The following is a 16,212-nucleotide window of genomic DNA, read 5'->3' on the forward strand; positions in this document are numbered from 1 at the left end:
TATCAAAAACTATATAAAATTAAATAAAATGAAATGAAACGGGTACTAAAGGGGGCAAGCACCCCGCCCCGCTTTAAGAGGGTAACAGGGCTGGAAATTACCCGACGGGGACCCCGTCCCATTGCAGTCCCTAATTGATCATAAGCACTATGAGCTTAATGCTTCATCTATTTCAGAAAAAGCATAAGAAAGCTATTACATTTGTAAAGTTGTTCTGATCAGAAGCAAATGGAGCTTCTTTGTGTATAAAAGCATTTCCCTTGTGAATCCCTTGTTCCTAGTAGAAGATGATACATGTAAAGAATGTAGAAAGCAATGGCTTAACATTTTCCTGCCTTTGGCACTCAGCCATGCAGAATCAGAAATAAAAATTTACCGCAAGTCTTGCTGTATAGGCGTGTGAATGTAACTGTCTGTTACCTAATGTGCTTCAAGTTGCCAATGGTTTGTGCAAACACTGGTGAGAATGAGCAAGTACAGATCAATCCAAGGGATACATATTTACTAGAACAATTTTTCACTAAAGAATAGGAGTTATGCTTCATCATGTACATTATTAACTGGGGCTAGACTTCTAACATGCATAATATTGATATACAACCCACAATATGTTTATAATTCCCTTTACAGCATTTGCCTTGCATGTTATTTAACTCATATATTATAACCTATAACTATAACATTCACAAAAATATGGGTAAAAGAATGATAATAAAGTTCTAGCAGTGAAGTACCAGCCGAACACCCTTGCCGTATTGTGGTAGGGAGAGGCCTGCACAGAGACTTTTCCCAAGGATAATCCAAGGAACAAAAATGGAGCAATTTATTATTTTGAGTTTCCAATGTCCAATGAAGCATCAGAATGCTTTCTTTTCTTTGGTTCTGGTTCACCTAACTGCAAAGAAACATAAACCTCTCCTTCCAGCCCATTTCTTAAATATGAGAGGTTTTTCAATGCAGCCTGCTCACATTGATGGTTTTGATTTACTGGAGATTTACCAGAGTAACTCGGGATGAACTGGTGCTCTACACCTGGAGCTCTCCCAATGCTGCAATCAATATGAAAGTCCTCATGCCTCAGTTTTGGAATTACTCCTTGATGAGAATAATTGTCAGTAGAAACTTGTTGGATGCTCAAAGCAACTGGCTTAAAGTTTTCTTCGGATTTATCTTTTGCAGTAACGCGCTCAAGTGGTGACGACTCTCCAACAGTAGAACCACCTTCTGCATTTCTCTGCTCTTGAACTGCCACTATATATGCAATAGGAAACAAAAACAAGCTTAATCAGGAAAAGGTATCATAGAAAAGAAGACAGAGAAAAAGGTAAAGAAATTAAAACGCATGGGGGCTATTTTAAAGTTGTTTTTCTCCTTCTCACCCTTCAACCTAGACCCAATTTTTCCCAGGACTACAAAAACTCTGCTAAGAAATAGAAGTGGAATACAAACCATCAAAATAGATAGACATATAAAACAGTTGAAATAGAGATGGTGTCTAAGAAGAGGAAGCTTTTGGAGTTCGAGACAAAGGCTTTAATTGAACAGTGCAGTGTTATTCTCCTAAAAAAGTTGCCTCCAAAGTTAAAAAACCCAGGGAATTTCAAAATACCTTGCAGTACTGGTCAATCGTGTACATTTAATACTTCATGTAATTTAGGTGCAAGTGTGAATCTAATGCCTTTATTGGTCGGTGGGCATTTCTTTCACAAGAACGCAGGTCCATAAGCAAGCATGTTTGTATAATCTTTGCAGGAATGCACCCCAATTTTCTTAAATCGTAAATTATAATCCAATAAATAACTTTTCTCAGGCCTAATAGTATTATTTCGATAGCCTGATGGAGCCCCAAAAAAAAAATTAAAAAAAATTAAAAAAAAAAAATCAATCATATTTATATCTTCTTTCTTGATTAAATATTAGCTAGCTTTTAATAAATAGGTCTGCTATTGAGTCACTTAATCTAAAAACTTAAGTTATTAGATAGAACCAAATATATATCATTTAAATAGTGTCTTCAAAACGATCCCTCACATGTAGACAGGATTTATTTATTTTTCCCACTACAGCCTAACATCACAAATTCATTTAAATGGGTGGCTATGAAATTCGAGTTCACGACCTTTGCGTGACTTGATACCTTGTTGAGCCCATGAATCTAAATGTTTAAGTTGTTAGGCAAGACGAAATGTATATAAATTAAGGGTCAGTTCGATAATGATTATGAGAATTGATTTTTTGACCATTAAGTGAGTCCCACCTGTGGGCAAAGAAGTAAAAAATGACGTTTTAAACAGTGAAATAACGGTCAAAAAAATCAATTTTTTGGGGTGAAATATTGCTACCAAACGGGGGCTAAATATTGTCTTTATTCCCTATTTGGTGGGGATTAAAATAAGATTTTTAGTAGATTTTGATAGATATTTATGAAATGTGTAGTTGAAAAATTGTGGGACCATAAAATATATGATTGAAATGAGTTCTTGATTTTGACTTAATCGATACCAAACAGGGGCTTAATATTACAAAATGGATCGAGTTAATACCAGTCATGAGGGCAATTAAACCTATACTAACCTTGGAGGCCTTCTTTGGATGTGATGAGATCAAGTTCAAGGAGATCAAGAAGGCGCCCTAAATCAACTCCACTGGTCCAATTCTCGGGAGACTGGCCAACTTTTAATATCAACCGACCCCGATTAGCTGTCCCACCCCAAATGATTCCGACAGGCCGGGGTTTCTCCCCATTTTGACCTGTCAAAAGAATAAGGCTGCCACTGTCGCCTTCAAGGTCAAATGTCTGTTGACTCTCACCAACAACAAGAAAATCGGTGAAGAAACAAATCCCTTTCTCATCATTATACTCTAGGGCATAGGCCATTATGGTCCCAGTTGTCAAGCCAGAGCTCCTTCCAACTTTCACCACTTGTCTTCCAATGAGACTATTGATAGGAGACTGCAAGTCTATATTATTGACATCATCAATTTCACCTAGACCTTTTACAAGTGTAGTCACATTGGCCATGTTAAAATCTTTTGCAAAAGGGATGAAAGCCCCATCTGCTCGAACAAATGTTTCTGCAAGTATGGGATTCAGGACTCAATTAGAGACCTTTCAGTACAAATATGAAATTAGACACACCTTTATTATACTGGATAACTAGATAAGTTTCTAAAGATGCAAAAAAGGACTCAGCAATCATATTATTGTTGTATACAACTATTAACCAAAAATTTTAAAGCTCAATATACCCAATGGGAAGTTACTTTTAAAGGTGGAATTGTAGCATGAAAGTTCAAATCATCCTCCACCAAGCAAATATTTTACCTCATGTACTTTAAAAGCAAAATAATCTCAAGTTACAAATATTGTTCACTGAATCTGAATGTTTGGGTACCGTGGAATCATGAGTAATTATACAATAACATGAGTAAAAGGCTTTCTCATCAGTAACTTAGCCCATACACATTCCAGAGCAAAGCCGAGGAAAATCAGGTGGAAGTAAGACCATAAAAAAATGAGAAATATTTAATAGATTCTAATGATACAACGAAACAGTAGAAAGACTTGTGAAGGAATTACTGTCATACTCTATGCTACAAATGTAGACCGACTAATCTATTACAATGGTAAACAAGTATGGGCCACATGCTTATATAATTGGTGACATCCGGTATGTTACTGGTACATAAATTTTTAAGTTTTTTCAAACTGATCTACAAATAGAATGGTGTTACGGGATGTAAATAAGGCAAGGCCTAACTATAGGGATTAATTATGTAGATTCCTAGTTTATATAATTACCTAATATAGAATTCTAATTGTGTATATATATGTATGTATCATTCCTTAAATTCTTACATGGTATCAGAGCCGGCCTTTTGCTGAATCGTGGTCTTGCCGGAACTCAAGTTTTCGTGGTGGTCGAAAGTTGGAAGACATCCTGTCAACGTGCGATTTTGTGGGGTGGGGTGCGGCGCTGTGGTATCGCCGTTTTCTTGGACCGCGACAGTAGGTGACTGGTTGAGTTGTCCTTTCTGTCCAGTTGTTGTGCGATGCATCTGAACCAACGATTGTGTGGCGTGAACGGCAGGATCTGAACCTGCAACTTTGGTGTCGGGGTTTTCTCTTGCTGTTGGCAATCGGTGATTAGTGTGATGATTTGGACCTTCTGTGGATTTGAAGGGTTGTGATTAGGTGTGGTTTCTTTTGGGCCTGAGAGTCGGGTATTCTTCTACCTTGGCTTGTTTGATTAATTTAGGCTATTTGACTCATTTTATTGGATTAGGGACCAAGCACATTTGTTTGGATTGTGTTTGATTTGGACCGTTATTTGTTGATTTCTTTTGATTTGTTATTTGGATCTTGTGTTTTATTTCTATGGACGACAAGTAAAAAAATTTAGCTATGACTGATGTCATTCCAGTGATGTTTAAAATTACGGAGCATAAGTTGGTTGGTCCAAATTATTTAGATTGGTGTAAGACTCTTCGGATTTATTTGCGGAGTATCTTTATGGACAATTATTTTATTGAAGATCCACTGAAGGATAATAATAGCCAAACATGGCTACAAGATGATGCTAGATTATTCTTACAAATCTGTAATTCATTGATATTAAGATAATCAGTCTAATTAATCACTGTGAGTATGTTAAGGAATTAATGAAATATTTAGAATTTATGTACTCTAGGAAAGGGAATATGTTACGTATTTATGAAGTCTATAAGGATTTTTACCATACTGAACAATAAGATCAGTCACTCCAGACTTATTTTATGAATTTCAAAAAGATCTATGAAGAATTGAGTATCTTGTTACCTTTTAGTCTGGATGTGAAAGTTCAACAAGTTCAGCGGGAGCAAATGGCTGTGATGAGTTTTTTAGCTGGTCTTATCCTCAGTTTGAGACTGCCAAATCCCAGATTCTCTCCAGTGCTGAGATTTCATATCTACAAGAAATATTTACTAAAGTACTTCGCACAAATACTAGTGCTTCTGTTGCTTCATCTATTCAACCTTCTAGTTCTCTTATCAGTCGTAGTGGTAGAGGTAATACAAGAGGTGGGGGTACAGGTAGTCGGGTTAATCTAAGTCAGAATAAAGGGGGAGTTGTATGCTACTACTGTCATGAGCCAGGTCATACCAAATACTCGTGCTGAAAATTGCACAATAAGTCTCAGAAATCTCACTCTGCTCATATCGCAACTACTATTGCTACACCTTATGAGCAGACCATTACAGTTTCTGAAGATGAATTTGTCAAATTTACTCAGTACCAGGAAGCATTGAAGAATTCATCTCACCCCATCTTTGCTCCTGCTGAGACAGGTAAACCTAGCATATATCTTCTCTCATCTTCCTCAAAATAGGTTATTGATTCTAGTGCCACAAATCATGTGATAAGTAATCCTAGTCTCTACTCTACTTTTCAGTCGCACATATCTCCTTGCGATGTTAGTTTAGCCGATGGTTCTACATCTTCTGTTCTCGATTCTGGCACTATTAATCCAACTCCATTAATTTCCTTATCCTCTATATTTAGTTTACCACAATTTTCTTTCAATTTAATGTCTGTGAGCAAACTTACTTGACCTTAAATTGTTTTGTCGCATTTTTCGCGATTACTGTCTTTTTTAGGATCTTATGACGAAGAAGATTATTGGTAAAGGACATGAATCAAGCGGTCTCTATATTCTAGATATCCAAGTGCCCAAGTCCATTGCGTGTTCAGGTGTCTTAACTCCTTTTGAAGCACATTGTCGATTGTGATATCCATATTTATTGTTATTGAAGAAATTATGACCTTAGTTTCAGAATGTATTGTCTTTAGATTGTGAGTCATGTCAGTTTGCAAAACATCATCGTCTGTCCTCAATTCTTCGAGTCAACAAAAGAGCTAGTTTTCCTTTTGAGTTAGTTCATTAAGATGTTTTGGGCTATTGTCCTATTGTGTCCAAAATTGGATTTCGGTATTTTGTTACCTTTATTGATGATTTTTCTCGTGTGACTTGGCTTTATTTAATGAAAAATTGTTCCAAATATTTTCTCATTTTAGTGTCTTCTGTGCTGAAATTAAAACACAATTTAATATTTCGGTACATAAATTGAGAAGTGATAATGCCAAAGAATATTTTTTCGGTTCTTTCCAGTCTTACATGCTACAAAATGGTAATCTTCATCAATCCTCGTGCGTTGACACATCCTCACAGAATGGTATAGTTGAAAGAAAAAATAGACATCTCCTTGAGACGGCTAGAGCAATCCTATTCCAAATGCACGTTCCTAAGCAACTTAGGGCTGATTCAGTCTCCACAGCCTGCTTCTTGATTAATCGCATGCCTCCATCTGTTCTTCATGTTGAAACTCCTTATAATGTCCTTTTCCCTACTAAATCCTTGTTTTCCATTGATCCTAGAATATTTGGTAGTACTCGTTATGCTCATGATATTTGTCCTCATTTAACTAAATTGGATCCCAAATCATTAAAATGTGTGCTTCTGAGTTACTCTCGTCTACAAAAAGGGTACTGATGCTACTGTCCGAGTCTTAACAAGTATCTTGTGTTAGCAGATGTCACATTTCTAAAACACATTCCTTTCTTTCCTACTTCTTATACTTCTTCCAGTAAGGGGGAGGATGATGATCTACTAATTTATCATGTCACTTACGAGTCAAATAATGTTGCTTCTACACCTGTTGATCCCACACCATCACCACCTTTTCACCAGGTGTATTCCAGACGATGAAACCCTCTTGATGCATGTTCGGCACCTGACTCTTCTTCAGCATCGGATCCAATCATTTGTTTCTTTTGTTACCTCTATAGAATATGTGACTCTTCCGAAAACTGTTCATGAAACCTTATCTCATGATGGTTGGCATGATGTTATGATAGAGGAGATTAATACTTTAGATGCTAATGGTACTTGGAATTTGGTGAATTTGCCTGTAGAAAAAAAGGCTATTGGATGTAAGTGGGTGTTTGCAGTCAAATTCAATCCTAATGAGTCAGTGGCTAGGCTTAAAGCTCGTCTTGTGGCTAAAGGCTATGCTCAAACTTATGGTGTGGATTATTCTGACACGTTCTCTCCTGCAGCTAAATTAACATCTATTTGTTTATTTATTTCTATGGCAGCTACTCATAATTGGCCTTTGCATCAATTAGACATAAAAAATGCTTTCTTACATTGTGATCTCCAGGAGGACGTTTTTATAGAGCAACCACCTGAATTTGTTGTACAGGGGGAGAACAGGAAAGTGTGTCATCTTCGAAAGTCTTTATTGGTTTGAAACAAAGTCCACGTGCTTGGTTTGAAAAATTTAGTCAGGCAGTGGAAAAGTTTGGAATGCAAAATAGCAAGTCTGACCACTCAGTCTTCTACAAACATTCCGAATCCGACATTATTCTCCTTGTGTATGTCGATGATATTGTTATTACTGGCAGTGATAATATGGGAATTTCATCTCTGAAGTCCTTTCTTCACGCCCAATTTCACACAAAAGATTTAGGAGTATTGAAGTATTTCTTGGGAGTTGAGGTGACAAGAAGCAAGAAATGCATCTTCTTATCTCAGAGAAAATATGTGCTTGACTTATTAACTGAGACAGGAAAGTTGGGAGCTAAGCCAAGCAGTGCTCCAATGCTTTCTAATTTGCAACTTACTAAGAAGTATAGAAGACTGGTTGGGAAATTGAAATATCTTACAGTAACTCGTCCCGATATTGTGTATCCTGTTAGTGTTGTAAATCAATTTATGTCTTCCCACCAGTTTACCATTGGGCAGCTTTGGAACAGATCTTGTGTTATTTAAAGAGAGCTCCTAGACGTGGGATACTGTACAAAAATCATGGACATACTCACATTGAATGCTTTTCAGATGCAGATTGGGCAAGTTTCAAGATTGATCGAAGATCTACTACTGGCTTCTAAGTTTTTGTTGGGGGAAGCCTGGTCTCATGGAAAAGTAAAAGGCAAAATATTGTGTCCCGATCTTGTGCAGAATCAGAATATAGAGCTATGGCACGGTCTATGTGTGAGATAATATGGATATATCAACTTTTAATCGAAGTTGATCTTAAGACTTCAATACCAGCAAAGTTGTGGAATAACAATCAAGCTGCTCTTCATATTACACCTAATCCTGTATTTCATGAATGAACTAAGCATCTTGAGATTGACCGTCATTTCATTCATGAGAAGGTGCAGCAGAATTTAATCTCTATAGGATATGTGAAGACTGTAGAATAACTAAGAGATATTTCCACAAAATCTCTAAATGGAATTCAAGTTGATTATATTTGTAACAAATTGGGCATGATTAATATCTATACTCCAACTTGAGGGGGAGTGTTACAGAATGTAAATAAGGCAAGACCTAATTATAGGGATTAATTATGTAGATTCCTAGTTTATATAATTACCTAATATAGAATCCTAATTGCGTGTGTGTATATATATAGAGAGATGTATCATTCCTAAGAATAAGAACAAGGAAAATTATCTTTCTTTCTTAAATTCTTACAAATGGTATAATAAATTACTAACAAAAGCTTACGGCAATCTTGCCACCTTTTGCCTCTTCAGTTGGTCATTTCTTTATCTTGAGGAAAATTGACACTCTACATGCATGACTCTTCATGCTCACACATTTTCTATAATTCTCCGTTCATTGAGAATTATTTATCTAGACATCAGAATCAAAAAAGCAGAATACATAAGAAACGCAAACTTCTTCAATAATTGGTAGCAGGTGGTGAATAATTATTAATTAATTGCATTTTATTATCTTGAAATGCTTTACCTGGGTTTGTTCCAGCAAAAATTCCGTACCAAAGATCGTCTGTTATAAATGATGTAGCCCTTTCCACGGAACCTAAATATACCCCTGGCCCAAGATTTGGGGGCAAGGGATGAAACATTTTTTGACTTGGGTAATCAAGATCAACTGCCACATGCCGATTAGTTAGGAAACCAACCTTCCTATTTCCTGTCCGACTTTTGACAATAGCACCCAATGTTCCATATGTTTCTTGATTTGCAACCTAAAAATGCATAAGATTATTAAGCACTGGGATGGCTTAACAAGGAAACAAGCAGGAATATAATAAAGGGAGAGTGCTTGAATCCATGTAGAAATGGCAACATCAAGGTATAAAGGCCGAAATAATTACACTGGTCTATGACATAGTGTGTTATGTACATTATTAGAAGTGTTCTAGATTCGGAGCATAATGAGAAATTGATGTCAATAAGAGGAGAAATGGAGATACAAATTGCCAAAATTAAAATACAGTGACTATATGGCATACACATCATCAAATGCTCAAGTCAATTCATTCACTCAGTAAATAGCCTGATTAATTCGTTTTTAAAAATACACTGCCAAATATTAGATAAGTACTGTACTTCTCATCAATGAATCCTTAATTATTTCCATAGCAACTAAGAATAACACAGAGCAACTAATTGGTAAGTTAAGTAATTAATAGAATTGTATACCATAAGAATCCTTAATAATGACAAACCATGTACTTCAGACTAACTGTCATCACAAACCCTCTGTTTAATACCTAAGACACATAAATGAGCAGTGACAAGGTACCAGGAGTACAATAAAAATTGTCTGAGGGAACTTCTGAAAATCATTAACAGCATCCTAGTAGAAAGCACTGCCATGAGAGAAGATTTATGTAATCTAGGTCTGCATTTAGCATTTCTTTTTGTTACATTTACTATGAAAGACCATTCTCTTACTTGAAAGAATACGAGCATGCTATGTTACACGAAGCATGAGAATGCTAAGAGAAACATTTTTTATTACCTGGGAACCAGAACCAATGCATGGATCACTTCCACGCAAGCCGTCTACAAGTTCTGTATAGAGTTGTTCCTTTGGGGTGGCTGCAGGTGCTCCATAATAAGAGAATTCAACAACATCAATATCACACCATACACCTCCAGGTCCCTGTTCAAGATATGACAAAGACACTCAAATCCCAGGAGCTTGTAAGAGTTACGGGAAAGAACTTCTATATCTTCCATGACTATGTCCAAAACTTTTAATAACTTTTAATGTCGCCACTAACGCTGTTAATTACTACATTTTTGCATAATAATTGCAAGTTACACGATCCTAAAGAACTTCCAAAATTTGAATCCAACCCAGTAGACATCATCCCCATGAAAACTTTTACGAGTGTGAAAGCCAAAACTCATGATTATTTTCAAATCAGCAGTACCTAAAGGTAAAAGCCAGAAGATAACCAAAATTAAAGACAAACACCATAATTTAGAACCTCGAGAGCAGCGGGTAGACATTGAGCATGATGAAGCCATTGTCTGTGAATTTTTCGAGCAACAAAGACAAGTATAGCTGGTGTATCAGTCATCACACCACGCCTGAACCTGAAGCCAATTGCAGTTCCAAGACTAAAGCGACGCAAAAAATTGCTGTGAAATGCCCTTATTGTCATCAGTTCAAGTAAGCTTGTAGCTTGCTGCCCTGATGGTGGTCGTCCAAAAGTTTCAGGTAAAACCCCTTTCTGAAGATTTCCAAAGTAACTTGCCCTATCTTCTGCAGTATCAGTTACCTGGCTGGAAGTAGGCCATGAAAAATAAGCAGCATTGCTGTCGACCTGACCACCTGATGCAAAGGCTTGTAATGGAACCGGACTTGAAAAGGGCAGATTGAGATTTTGGCAGCATTCTCGATCAAAATACAAAGCTGATTCCTCTGATTGTGCAGAACCAAAGTGATGGGCTCTTAAATCGACTTTAGCCCGTTCCATATTTCAGCTTTCCTGCAAGTTTCATCTTAAATATAACGTGCATTTTCCTTAAAGACCCAAAAGAGGAAAACGCTTGAACTGAAATGAGATACTCAATATCTTTTAGCTTTCTCAGAATAAGTATTTGATAAAGCTTAATTGAGTTGAGTTCAGTTGCGTTTATGACAAACATGATGCAACGCTTGGAATTGAATAAGAACATAATAGAACAGGTCCCTCCCAACTCCATAAAATGGAAATTTACATTGGCAATGAAATCGAACAATCAAAAAGAGAACCAAAAGATGTGAAACCAGCCACAATTAAAGGATTTCAAGAGAAACAGAGGAAGTCCTTCAGAGAACACTAATGAAAACATATCTAGGCATTATAAAACAACATAAGCTATTGATTATTGCTGATTAAAAAACCCCCACATTTCCAAACAGAAAAGCTAAAAACAAACAATGAAGGGAAAGTTCAACTCTTTCATGAAATAAAAACCCAACAAAGTCAATAACAGCAACAAAGAACAAAAATAAATAGCCCAATTCTGTGAAAGAAACTGGTAGACAGAAATGATGAACCCTGGACCAGAAGATATGTGGGAACAGTACTCTTCAAAGAATAACCTATAAGATTCAAACCTAATGGATATAGCGCACACACCTCATGAGTTGAGCGAAATTTAAATCTGAAAATAATAAAAATTGAACCTTTAGCAAATTTGAAGAAAACCCACCTGTCAGTACACTAAATAACTTCATGCCCAGCACCAATTTTTTTTCCCCACTCCCATCTGCAAGATCAATCGATTTATAATAAAGAATCTCTGAATCAAAAAGTTTATACTGTCATATTCATATAGGAGTCATCTAGCACAGTTTAGTGCATGCGTGCATTTGTCACAGAGAGACCCTCCTGTGGTAAAGAAGAGAAGTTCTGTAAATAGAAACCAAGACTATTTTTAGACAAAGAAATATTAATAATAATAACACAGTATTATTATGTGCAAGCAGTTTGTAGAAAAGTAGAAATATTATTGATAGATTATTTTTGCTGTCACTTTCATTCTTTTACTTTTCTATTTTTCCACTCATCATTTGAGTGATCACACACTCTTTTTCAATCTTTGATTTGATTTGATGAGGAACAAATTCAAGGCATATGGAAATTTTGATGGAGGAAAAGGATGAGCAGAAATAATAATAATAATAATTGCACTGTAGTCACCAGTATACTACTATAGTAAGAAGTCAGTTTATAACCTTCAAAGTGTATATGTTCGTTGAGGCATTTTACTTCGAAATGGCACAAAAAAAACAAAAAGAAAAAAAAATAAGTGTCCTGTCTTGAATTGGACAAGGATTACTCACTTAGTTGGATTTCGCATCGGGATGGGTACAGATAACATGACAAACAATAGAAACCTTAGTTTACCAAATATATTTGAATATTTTAACTTTTAAAAATAAATAAATAAATTTAAAAACTTAATAAACATATTATTTGTTTCACTTTAATGAAAATGAGCAATAAAATGAATTATCAAAAAAAAATTTAAAAAAAATTAACTATTATTAAATGGGGGCGCTGACTCGACTTAATCCACCTTAAACGAGTAACGGGGCATAAAATTACCCAACAGGACGAGGGGCGGGGGAGGTTGCCCCGATCCGTCCCATTGCTATTTCTACTTTTACTATAGTTGCAACAATTATTCTTATAGATGGAAAGTATTCAAATCCGTGTGAAGCTGTTATGTGATCATATATTTAATTTTATGAACGTAGATTTTTCTTTACGAGGAATGGCAATGGGAGTAGTGCAGGAAGTGGTGGGTTAGAAATTAAAATATCTCTATTTTCTGTCCAATTTTACTTATTAAGGCATTGTTTGAGCCCCATTAATTTGAAAAACTGTATTATAAAATAGTAACTGATAGAAAGTGTATGGTTAAAAAAAAAAGGAAATTTTTTTCATTTGCATATAATATTATTTTAATGAAAAATGTGTGGTTAAAAATGAGTACCGTAGACAAAATAATGGAAAATAAAGGATAACAAATAGGGGCAATTTATTTTTTATTTCTAAATACAATTTATTTACAAAGGTTAAAATAAAAGAAAATAAAATATTAAAAGTTAGGATAAGGACTGTGTGTGTTGTCACTAGCCTCATTCCTTAGCAAGTGCGAGTGGTGCATTTTGCCGATTTACAATTTGAATTAGTGCTTAAAGATTCGATGAGTTGAATTTTTGTGAATGCCGTGAGAAATGTAATGAAAGTTTAGATCGTTTCGACTATAACTGATGATGCAACTATATCAGAAGATAAATTAACTTGCTCGTTTTTAAACCCCTCATTTGGGCTCCATTCTCTTTCATTTTTTTTTCTCTCTATTATTTTCAATTACATAATCTTTCAAAAATTAATATCACACGTAAATCGAAAACATTTCGTTCTTTTTCAAATACACATTCTTCAAAAAAATTATTCAAAATATTAAAATTTGAAAAAAAAAATGGGGGCCAAACGGGGGGCTAAATATTGGTTACCAACTTGTTAATGAGACAATATTTGAGGATCAAATATACCAAAATTTTCAAAAAAATATCATATTTCTTGGATACCATTTATTATATGTTTTGTGGGGATTTAGGGCCCATACATATTTGCTCCCCAAAAGTTGCACACTTTTTCAACAAAATAATCCATCCCTAGTTATGGTAACTTTGGTGGATTTGGTGTGGCTAGGGTTGGGGTATTGTTGGCCCTGCCTCTATACTACTTTTCTTGCACTTTTGACTTTTTACACACGCACCCACATTTACACCATGATATTTGATTCTTGAACAAATTTTTTTTTTTTGGAGATTCATATGATGTAATTTGTAGAAGATAGAGAATGGGCAATTTTGAATTCTTAGATTGGTGAAGAAGGAAAAATAATCAAAACTTATGGGAGTAAAATAAAGTTTTAATTGATTGAAGTGTAGATCTATGCCACGTTTGATTCTCATTATTTGCACATTAAAATGAAAAATATGACCGTTATCCATCACATCAAATCATCATATTTGACTTTCTATATCTTGTGTAGGGTTCACAACGATTATATTTTTCATTCTCATTTTTACATTAATGTGTACCAAATGAGGTATATATTAGGGTGGTTAAATTGTAATATTCTCTTCGTCCCATTTATATAAGTTTATTTTTCTTATTTTTTTGTCCCAACTATATAGTCCTTTTCTTATTGAAGATGTTTGTTTTGTTCATTTATTAATATACCCTTATTTAATTTGTCTAATTTTAATCAATTCTTCCTACTTAATATTGAAATTGTACAAATATAAATAAGGGCAAATTAGAAAAGTTTTTAACAAAAATTACTTTTTTAATAACATTAAATAAGATGCTTTATAGTCATTTATTGCTTCTCAGCGCAGGCCTTTTCCACCTCAAGTCTAGCCCAGGCCTCCTCAACCCTTCGCTCAGATTGGGCTCTGGCCTCCTACTCGTCCTAAAGATGAGCTTCCAATTCCTTCGGGCTCTCATCATATTTCCTTTCCTTCTTCGCAAGCTGACTCTTTTCCACCTCTTTCGACATGGGATATTGCTGAATTTTTTTGGATAGTAGCAATATCAGTGTTTACTTTATCAGCTACAGACAACACATGGATCATGTCTCAATTAGCATAAAGACATCAGTTATGTAGGACTCGGACAAGCTCATTTTTTCTAAATGAAGTTACTGAACCAAGGTTCAACTACGAGTAAAGAGCAAAACACTGTTTGAACCAGGAAAATGGGATAAAAAAAAGTTATATCCTAAGGTGGAGATAGGGCATGCATAAAGTTGAGGAATTGTTTTGGGCACTCGCCTATGTCAAGCCTCTCTAGGTTCGAGTAAAGAAGAAAAGAGTTGGAGCTCATATGCAATGGAGCTAAAGGAGCATCCAGCTGAAGTAGAACAAAATCTAGAGTCACGAAGGGGATCTCATCCTTGGCCACTTCAACAACAGCCTTTTTCTAAGAGATCATCTATGCTTACCGAGCTTTTGCATTCTTGAAAGACCTCTTCTTTGCATTTGGGCCTGAACAGAAACATGATTAAGCATGACGAAAGTAAAAGAAGAAATGAGGTAATATGTAAGCAGAACATGGGTGCTCGGATCCTGGTCAGTTGGAAGCACATTCCGCGATTTAACTGGTCTGTGTGAAAAGGGCCCGGATCACAGACCCAAGAAATAGTCGTCGAAGGCGGACACCTTGATAAAAAAAAATAATAATAATAATAAAACATAGGTAAAATTAATAGAAGATGAGACTTAAAAGTCGATGGAATAAGGTAGGCAATAAGGAGTTCAATAGTGGAAAGGTTGGAGTAACTAATGAGAAAGTTGCACCTCTTATGCCTCCGTAAGGGCCTTGTAGCGCCGTCTTTTTTGGTGGTCAAGTTGATATCTAAAGAATAGTAACTTGCAAGACAAAGCTTAACAAATAAATAATAGGTTGAATGAATACAACGAAACCTAACATAATAAAATAATCACAAATTTTGTGGTAACGAATGGGGAGAGTACAAACTCTCTCCATCTCATTTGGGCCGAGTTGCTAGCTGTCATGGATAAAGAAGAAGTAATCCTCCACCTTTTCATTAAGGAAGGAATATCGACAAGTATGGAACTCCAAATGCTAACTTTGAAATTAGTGTAATACCAGCTAGAATCATTCTCGTGCTCCGTAACAAGTACAACGAGCTGAACTACGGGTATGTTTGATTCACTTCCAATTCCATGGAAAATGTTTTCCATTTTCCACTTTTTTTGGTGTTTGATAGGCATTAATTTTTTGGCAATTGGAATTCCCTCTTTCCTTCACACGGTGACCATTTCTTGTTTTTCATTGAATTTGTTTTCCCACCTATATGACGGGAAATGGAATTCCAGGTAGTTTTTTTTTTTCTGTGCAATGGAAATAAATTATAAGAATTATTGTAAAAAATTATTTCCCTTTAATTGACAATTTTCATGTAAAACAAAGTCAAACAAATACCAAAAGATAGATGATTTTCTTGGTTATTTTTTTTTTTTTATTTTTTTTATAATGGAAACAAATTTCATTCTCAATACCAATAAAATATATCCCTTTAATTGATAATTTTCATATAAAACAAAGCCAAACGAAACCAAAAAACGCTTTTATTTCAAAAATTTTCACATGGAAAATTATACCAATAAAACACAATAATTTACAATTCTCAGGAAATCAATTTTTAGACAATTCAATTCCTTGGAATTCATTTTCTTTCCACCCAAATTTCATCTTTGCAATTAAACAGACCCTACATAACTATCAACATGGGAAACCCTAGCTTATGCTATAGTAATGGGCATCCAAATAATTTTCTCCATCCATTGGGGCAGTGCTGACTATTTA

At 35.3% G+C, this 16,212-nt stretch overlaps 1 protein-coding gene across 2 annotated transcripts; it reads right to left on the bottom strand.

The window, feature by feature from the left end:
• Positions 1 to 500: 500 nt before the first annotated feature.
• On the bottom strand, positions 501 to 11,772 carry LOC111370420. Of its 2 annotated transcripts, none has more exons than XM_022992112.1 (6): positions 11,510 to 11,772; positions 10,297 to 10,800; positions 9,822 to 9,965; positions 8,802 to 9,042; positions 2,575 to 3,075; positions 501 to 1,245 (listed from the first exon to the last, which is right to left on the bottom strand). In XM_022992112.1, exons 2-6 carry the CDS (start codon positions 10,786 to 10,788, stop codon positions 827 to 829), a joined length of 1,797 nt encoding a protein of 598 aa, XP_022847880.1. In that variant the 5' UTR covers positions 10,789 to 10,800; positions 11,510 to 11,772; the 3' UTR covers positions 501 to 826. The 2 variants fall into 2 exon arrangements, with proteins under 2 accessions (XP_022847880.1, XP_022847879.1); XM_022992111.1 differs by having other exon boundaries at positions 501 to 1,251; positions 11,510 to 11,766.
• Positions 11,773 to 16,212: the final 4,440 nt, after the last annotated feature.

This window comes from Olea europaea, chromosome 21 (genome assembly GCF_002742605.1).
Source record: "Olea europaea var. sylvestris chromosome 21, O_europaea_v1, whole genome shotgun sequence".
NCBI lineage: Eukaryota > Viridiplantae > Streptophyta > Magnoliopsida > Lamiales > Oleaceae > Olea > Olea europaea.

Excerpts from the sequence above, each read along its gene's own strand:
- LOC111370420 (XM_022992111.1), bottom strand. The coding sequence starts at position 10,788 with ATGGAACGGGCTAAAGTCGATTTAAGAGCCCATCACTTTGGTTCTGCA. Across the intron at positions 3,076-8,801 it reads TTTTGCTGGAACAAACCCAG|AAACATTTGTTCGAGCAGAT; the intron begins GTAAAGCATTTC and ends CCATACTTGCAG. Across the intron at positions 1,252-2,574 it reads ATCCAAAGAAGGCCTCCAAG|TGGCAGTTCAAGAGCAGAGA; the intron begins GTTAGTATAGGT and ends TTGCATATATAG.